The sequence below is a fragment of the Cuculus canorus genome, chromosome 8 (genome assembly GCF_017976375.1).
Source record: "Cuculus canorus isolate bCucCan1 chromosome 8, bCucCan1.pri, whole genome shotgun sequence".
In the NCBI taxonomy this organism is placed as follows: domain Eukaryota; kingdom Metazoa; phylum Chordata; class Aves; order Cuculiformes; family Cuculidae; genus Cuculus; species Cuculus canorus.
The window spans coordinates 5,336,490-5,344,877 of record NC_071408.1 but is presented as its reverse complement, the minus strand read 5'-3'; the positions used below and the strand labels follow the sequence as shown (position 1 = coordinate 5,344,877).

General features: G+C 46.4%; 1 protein-coding gene across 3 annotated transcripts; it reads right to left on the bottom strand.

Annotated features, from left to right (window-relative positions):
• Positions 1-4,138: 4,138 nt before the first annotated feature.
• Positions 4,139-8,164, bottom strand: LOC104058152 (zinc finger protein 420). 3 transcript variants are annotated; one of them, XM_054073220.1, is made up of 2 exons: positions 8,105-8,164; positions 4,139-5,932 (listed from the first exon to the last, which is right to left on the bottom strand). In XM_054073220.1, the coding sequence occupies exon 2, from the start codon at positions 5,840-5,842 to the stop codon at positions 4,667-4,669; it is 1,176 nt and encodes a 391-aa protein (XP_053929195.1). In that variant the 5' UTR covers positions 5,843-5,932; positions 8,105-8,164; the 3' UTR covers positions 4,139-4,666. The 3 variants fall into 3 exon arrangements, with proteins under 3 accessions (XP_053929195.1, XP_053929194.1, XP_009557914.2); XM_054073219.1 differs by lacking the exon at positions 8,105-8,164 and adding an exon at positions 7,703-8,020 and having other exon boundaries at positions 4,139-6,009; XM_009559619.2 differs by lacking the exon at positions 8,105-8,164 and adding an exon at positions 7,703-8,020.
• Between the last annotated feature and the right edge of the window lie 224 nt (positions 8,165-8,388).

The following is an 8,388-nucleotide window of genomic DNA, read 5'->3' as shown; positions in this document are numbered from 1 at the left end:
ATTACACTTTAATCTCAGGTGTCTTGGGAGACCAAATGCTGTATCATGCCTTCTCCCAATTCCCCTTCCCAAACAATGAGGATAAGACATACATCACTCGCACCACTTACCAAGCAAAAGACGTCAGACCAGATCCTTAGTTTTATAACAACCGCTGACACCTCAGGTTTTTAGTAGCTTCTCTTTCTAAATTGCTGTCAGTCCACCAAGCAATCCAAAAGAACCTACTGAAGTCACAAAACCACCCCAGCTCACACCATCAGGGGCGTTTCCAGGAGCAGCAGCAATGCTCAAGGTATGGAAGGAAGAAGAAAATTAGCACAGCCTCTCTCAAGCAGAAAAAGAGAGGCTGGGCAAGCAGGCCAGCAAAACATGCCAATTCCCTTGGGGTAAAACTTAACTGACTCAAAAAAGAACAGCCTTGCATTGAGGAATATGTTTCTTTTCAAGACAAGCCAGGTAGTTATGGGAAATAGCTGTTAAATGGCAAGCTGGTGGCTACCTTACCTGTGTATGGCTGTGAGCCCAGGGACCTCTTCCTGAAGAGTGATTTGCAGCCAACAAGATGTGTGCCGGTAGCTTGTGCAGAAACAGACCTACTCAAATCAAATCAGCACTCCTGCTTTCAGATATGAAGCACATAATAAACTATTAAGATAAAACTCTTAATGAGAAAAGAAGTTGATAGCTCTGATGTTTTCTTCTAGCAGAGATACAAGAGGAAAGCCATTCCCCTGCACAAGCATTTTCCTCTGGAAAACAACATTCCCAGGTAGAGGGGGGCAGTTCAGCAGCACAGCCATCCTACAGTTAATTTCCAGGTAGGCTGAATGTTGGCGCAGAGACCAGTACTACCCACCTCGTGGGCTGGCTCCCATGCTGTGGTTGCTCTTTAAGACAACTCTAACCTTGCATAAGCCCACAATTTTTTAACTTCTCAAATCATCAGACACATTTTGGGATCACCAAAATAAAAACACTGTTTTCCTTTCTATTTCCAGTATGTTGTCCTAGGAAAATGCTATTTATCTGCCCTTCTGCTGGTGAGATTTCAGCCCCTGCTCATTCTCAGTATGTAAGAAGAAAAAACGCAGTGAAGGTTCCTTATACCAACAGAAACTTTACAAGATCGGAAGCAAATCATCATGTGCTGAAGCCTCCCTTTAAACAAAAGCTGCCTGATCCGGGCATTTCAATGCCCTTTGCTGAGATTAATTGTCAAGTGAAGTTTTACTCCCTGCTTACATCAAAGACTCCTGCTTCAGACTCCTCCACACTAGGAGAAGGCAACCAGCGTAAGGGAGAAGAATGGTCTTCAGAGGAGCAAGAAGCCTTAAAAGTATAAAGCAGTAGTAGCTTTTCCTTTGTGCAAGGTGCTGTATCTACGCCCCACATATTTGCATATTTAATGTGCAACACCTTTGTTAACAAAGTAAGAAAATGGTACCACGGCTGCCAAGGACTGGCCGATGATTCCTGGTCAGTGAGAGAGGTCAGGAGTACGCACAGTTGGAGCTATTATAACTTCTGAGTCTTCAGACAATTTTCCTGTGATGAAAAATGAGTAGTGAGGGGACAGAAAAACTAGCAAAGAGCAAGGGGTACTTCTATGCCCCATTATTCAGAAACACCACTCAGCAATCAAAATTACTCACGCAATATGGATCCTCTGTCTAGCTTAGAGCTCCCTCCCCGTGCCTGTTGAGTGAGTCCTCTGCAAAGGATAGCATCAAAGCAAACAGCTTCTTCCATGGCCTTTGCAGGTGCACATGAGCCAACAGATACACAGGTTATTCTGAACAAGGAAAAATGACTTCTGCTGAAACCACACACTTCAAAACCTCCCTGATGAAGCAGTGCTGTAGATCAGGTACATTTGCGCACCAACTCTCTGCCTGCTTCAGCTAGATATCGTGACGGCTACGTCTGTGGTAGGCCATAAGGAACTCAGATGGACACTGTGAGATGTCAAGGCCTGGGAGAGATTTCCAAATCTCTATATTAAAATGTAAAGTGCATAAGTGACGATCTCTAGGTTAAATTAAGCTCCAAGAGATTTCCTGTAGCTTACACAGGAGTTAGTGCAAGTTTCTTTAAAGAGGATCCCACACTCTTCCCAGAAGCCATCACACATTTTAATCTCTCCTTTCACACATCCACTTGCACTTCATATGCAAGTCAACCTTCCAGGCAAGTATCTTTTTAATAACCTCTTAGTTAAGCCTAGTAGTTCTCATTTCACCAACCATTTACTCTCCCCATTAAACAGATCTTTGTTCAAAACACTTTCACCGTTAGGCTCTTAGAGATACAAATTCCACCAACTGCTAACACCAAAACGCAGAATAACTAGATGTTCCCAATTACCGCAACTGTCTAAGCAGAACAGTCACACATCATAAAGGTGTGCATAGTGATGCAGTTTAATTGTATATTAAACCCCCTGCAGCAAGAGAATCGCAAACCCAAGAAAGAAGCAGGATGCTGAAAAGAGAAGACTATAGCCGACAAGTTCAAAATGGGTTTAGAAGATGAGCATAGAAAATTAATGCATGATAGCTTCTGGAATGGCTTTCTCACCTTGCTATCCGCCCTCTCTCCAAGTCATTTCAGATTGTGTTGAACAGCATGACCACTTCTCTCTGTAGATCTTTTAATCAGCATCAACTTTCATCCAGGATTTTTTTCAACGCAAAGACCTTTCCTCTTAGACAGGCTAAGCAGCCCTCAGATAAGACTGACCCTTTGCTAAGGGGGCCTTTTCAGAAACCTAAAATCACACTGAAACTACCTGCAGAGGGGAGCCTGGAGAAGTCTCACTCACAGCTGTAGCGCAGGGTCCAGAGCCATCCTGGCAGAGAGATCTGCGTAACAGAAGCACATCCTCTCAGAGACAACACAACCATCCCTAAGAAGCGGGATGCCAATCACTTCCCTAATGTGGAGACTTGAGGAATGAAATTAAAACCACACATTAGTGAGGCCTGAAGACTGAGTCTCCCATTCATAAGGAAGCTGAAGTCTTGGGGAGGACAGTGATCTGAGCCAAGGACCTCACATCAAACAGGACAGTACCCACAACTGCAAATCACCTGCTCTGCTGTTGCATAGGTGGAAGCTGCTGCACAGTCAGCACCCACAAACATTTTAGCCCAACTTCTCAAATATGGAGCTTGGATTCCATAATACTGCTTAGAAATCTAGAGGAAGGCAACAGACATTTTTCAGTCTATGAATTATGTAAACAAATGGCACAACCTGTGCTTTACATTAAACATCCTGGTAGCACTTACATTACCCTGAGGCTTTACTTTCACTCTATTGAACAAGTTCCTGCTGAAAAGGCAGAATGCATTAAGAAGAAATTAGTGAAGTTATGGCATCTGGCAGGAGGAAGGAAGCCAAGCTTTCCGACACAGAAAGGAAATTAAGGCTGCAACTTAAGGACAAAGTGGATGCTTCCACCACAGAGGTTAACTGTAGATTAAGTATCATTAATAAGTTCCAGAGTTAAAACTCCCACTGCCATAACTGAGGCAATATAGGCTTCTCTGGATTTACAGCCTTGGGGCACTTGGCAGCACCTGCCTGAGCCTGACAGGCTGGTTTCTAAGGAAAGTCTTCTTCATGAACCATTTGAATAGAAATCAAAGTGAAGAGTCTAGCAGACACTTTGGGTCGTACTCAGTCACATCACAGGACACAAACCAAGGTTTTGTTATAAGAAGTTTCCTTACGTGTGAAAACATTTACATGAAGATGATGCCTACGCAATGTGTAGCAAAGGTGGCTTAAATTTGGTCCTCCGCTTTCTGAATTTTGTGTTCTCAAACGTTTCCTACTGTAATACTCACTCAGCTGGACAGATTTAGAGTGCACGGTTACATCAGAGACCCAAATGTATTCAAATACCTCACCCCCAAAACATGTACTGTCATAGCAAAAATAAAGCTTTTTCCATTATTCAACTGATCACATGGAAGTGCATAAGGGACCAGTACTCCCTTAGATAGAAATATTTATGAAATACAGCTGGTAAATGCTGATTTTATTAAGGAACCGATTTGTGGTGCGTTTTTTTTTTTAATACTCAACATGACACTTCCTCTTCAAATAAAAAAAAAAAAGGGAATGGAATGGAAAGAAAAATCCAGCAGAATGCAAGGAAAGAAGGGATAGAGGGACAACTCCAGACTGTTCTGCCTTAGCAAAGACCTGCAACAGCAGATCTCCAAACCCAGTGCCAAAGAGCCATCACACTTGAGAGGGCAGGGCTAATTTGTACAGTGACCAAGACTGCAGAGAGAAGTCTCACAGCCCTTGCATCCTTAAAAAAGCTCAAGCTGATGAACCATCAGTTCAGCAAATTGAGACAGTGCTAGCACATGTGAGTCATTTCAGTCTTCTCAAGCCTCAAATTTTATTACTCAGTGATAATCAGGTTATTTTTTCATACAAAGCCAGTTTAAAGCCAGCAAGTGCAATCTGTACCAGTAAAAGTTCCAGAGATCTCCACGATGCAGCGTTCCCTGTCAGCCACTGGTGAGAAGTAGGTCTGGACTGGCCAGAGAGCATGCAGTGAAGTGCCTTCTCCAGCCCAACTGAGCAAGCCTCATTCAGGTAAGAAGCAACCAAGGAGACTATAATCACAAGTGAACTTTAAGAATTAAGATTTGCCCAATTTGTGTGTGCGCTCATGCCTCCAGAGGGTACCTGACTCGGTGAAGGCATGACCACAGTAACGGCAAGAGTAGGGCTTCTCACCGGTATGGATACGGTGATGGCGCTGGAGCGATGTCAGCCGGGTGAACGTTGCTCCACACTCCCTGCAATAGAAGGGGCGCTCCCCAGAGTGAGTCTGCTGGTGTCTTTTCAGTCTCAGCAGCTGGACAAACGCCACGCCACATTCCTGACACTTATAGGGCTTGTCTTGTCGATGGATCACCTTGTGTTTGGAAAGCAGGTTAGGCTTACCGAAACCTTTGCCGCATGTTTGACAGGCATAAGGTTTACAGTCATCTTCCTCAGGCTTTTGGGTTTCTGCACAAGGCTGATCCATATACTCAACAGCATGTTGGTCACGGTGCACTATGGACCATGGGTTCCTAGCCATGCCGTTTCCCAGGATCACCATGGAGCGCTCTATCTTGTGCACACTGCGTAGGTGCCTCCAGACATCAGCCGTGCGAATGAAACCCTTATCACACTCTGGACATTTGTGTGGCCTGTCACTAGAATGAATGAGCTTGTGCATTCGCAAATTTGCCGCACGGAAGAACTCTTTGGCACAGATGGGACATCGGTATGAGTTTTCCACAAGGTGAGTTCGCTTATGTTCCTGCAGCTCGCTCATATCCCGGAAAGAGCAACCACACCTCTTGCACCGGAATGGCAAAGCTCCCCCAGAGTCCTCATCAAACACATCAGCAAGAACAGTGTTCTCGCTATCACCACGTAGTCTTCTCTGCGGTTTCTTGGACTGCTCAGAGGAACGGTGCTCTAAATCTTCATCTTCATGCTGCAAGTCAAAGTCAATATTGGAAGGGACAAACACCCCAGCTGTACTCTCACCTCGTTTCTGGTGATAGGTCTCATAAGCTTCTTTTTCTTCACGCTGCAGCTCTGCAGGAAGCTCCTTCTTACTTGAAGGTCCTGCAGAGTTGCAACGAGGACTGGAAGGCTGCGAGTAATTCACATCTGCCTCCTCCTGGAGGCTAGGCATGTGGCCTACCTGCTTAGTGCTCTTTCTGGAATAATTTGCATGCTTCTCACCTGTGTCATAAACATTATTCTCAGAATTCCAGTCCATGTTCACATCCATCCTCCAAGGTGTATGCCGCATTCATCTGCAGCTCGTTGATGATGCGTAGATCAAGAGCTTCAGGTCTTTCATAGTAAGTCCATCCTATTCTCAGTTCATTTACAGCTCTCCCTAGAAAATAAACCACTCATTTAATCCATGATTTTTCTGTTATTAACATGAAGTTATCACAGCGAAGATTTCTTTTCCTGATTAAAAGAATGGGACAAACTATTAGTCATACTGCAGAAGAAACAGAATCATCTGCTATCATATATATATAAAATATATATTCAGCATAAAAAATACAGACAGACTACATTCAATGAAGTTAAATTCTCTATCATAATCCAGCCAAAATGATAAACAATTTCCATTTTAAACTCTCCTAAAGACAAGAAATCTTCAGAACCCTGGGGTGCAAATACTTTAGGCAAAGTCCTACACCACAGCTGTCCTCACCACTGTTCTTTTTCTCAGGACTCATGCTTTAATCCTTGATTTTCCTTTGCTAAATATGAATTAGGAGCACTCACCACAAGGTGTTTTCTTTCACAAACTAATTAGGTAATGCAATGAGACCCAGAACCTGAGTCAGTCAAACAGCAATGTATGGGACAGGGTCCTGCAAAGCTCAGGAGTGCCTTTCACCTCCCATCCTGACCAGCATCATTGTAACTCTTGACGGTATTTGTGGTCCCTGCGCCACTACTAGCTACCCCCGTGCAAAGAAGATACACGCAAGGAAAGGCATGAAAGAGCTGTCCAGAAAGCTTGCTAATCACCCTCCCAGTCTTCAAAGCACAGCTAGCAAATCCTCCAGAGCTGGCCCACTGGAACAGCTTCAAATGCACTGGATAAACTCCTTTTGCAGACCGGCCGTTCTAGCAGAAAATATGAGCAATGGTTGGAAATACCTGTCTGAATCACAAACTTTCTTGTGAAGAAGATGCTTTCATTTGTGCCATATCAAGTGGAGATTTGCAAGAGGTTTTCTACATTTGTCCCGGTGGCCTCCTGACAGCAGCTCCACAGGGAGATTTCACTCCTCTGGTTTAAACCTGCATTCCCACTGAACTGCCAGTCTAAGCTCAGAAACTTCACTTTTCCCCATCCTGACCGATACCTTGGCTGCTGCTCTGACCCCTACCTTCTCCTTCCCACCCACTCTTCATATTCCCTTTACTCCCATTGAACAGGTTGCCCAGAGAATTGGTGGCTGCCCCATCCCTGGAGGTGTTCAGGCCAGGTTGGACGGGGCTTTGAGCAGCCTAATCTAGTGGGAGGTGTCCCTGCCCATGGCAGGGGGGATGGAACTGGATGGGCTATAAGGTTCCTTCCCACCCAAACCATTTCATGATTCTATGATTTTCTTCCTCTTACTTGCTTTCCTCCAGGTAAGGCTTCTCCGAATACAAGCACATACAGATCTAAAACATATGTACGTAGAAACACACACATCTCTGTATCCCTGCGCACATAAAGCTTGCCTATTTACTCTTACTAGATTATAAAGACCCTATAGCGATGTGCATAAAGTGAAAGGCCTCATCCACCTCTCCAAAAGGCCAGCTTTGTTCACAGAATCATAGAATCATTTGGTTGGGAAAGACCTTTGAGATGATCATCGATTCCAACCATACCTGCACACATAGGTACGACACGAGCTGCGTTATCTCCATCTGTGAAAACAAACCTCAATTAGCCTTCTAGTCCTGATCCAGTGGGAGGTGTCCCTGCCCATGGCAGGGGGTTGGAATTGGATGATCTTTAAGGTCCCTTCCAATCCAAACTGTTCTATGATTCCTCACCTGTCACTGCCTGGAAAAGAAGAGCTCAAGTGACCCTCGAACTCCCACCCTTCCCGTTGATTTCCTGAGGCGTGCATGGTCCATCCCTCACCTCCTGCGAGGGGCTCAGCACCTCCAGCCTCACCGCGCCGTTTCGGATCCGCTATTCTCTTTGTGGAAGAAAAACTTTCCAAGGGATGCTGGCACCGCCTGGATGAAGAAAAACATCGTGACAACAGCCCGCCCGGCTTCCACGGGAGGCAGGGGGGAGGTTTAAATCGCCATGAAGGCTTCAAAAGGACACCTCAAAGGAATGAGAAGCCGGTGATGGTGCTGTTCCAGGCACGGCCCCCCCCATCGCAGCCCCCGCGCCGGCGCGGAGCCACCGGGAGCGGCGCAACCGCACCTGCAGCGGGGCGGCACCTCCGGGCACGGAGAGGGGCCTCCTGCTCGCTGGGAGCGAGGCCGGGCGGTCCCCCAGCCCCGGCCACAGCGCGGCGGCCATCGGCCTCACCTGCGAGCGGCGCCGTGCGGGGAAAGGCCTGCGGGGCTGCGTCTGTGCGCCCGAGCCCGGGGAGGGTTGGGTGGGAAGGGACCTAAAGCCCATCCAGTTCCGCCCCCTGCCACGGGCAGGGACACCTCCCGCGGGAACAGGGGCTCCAAGGCCCATCCAACCTGGCCTGGAACACCTCCAGGGATGGGGCAGCCACACCTTACCTGGGCCAGGGCCTCACCACCCTCAGAGTGAAGAAATTCCTCCTTATGTCTGGTCTAAATCTGCCCCTCTCCAGTTTATAC

Bases quoted from the DNA above. Each gene is read 5' to 3' on its own strand.
- LOC104058152 (XM_054073220.1), bottom strand. From the start codon at position 5,842: ATGCGGCATACACCTTGGAGGATGGATGTGAACATGGACTGGAATTCT.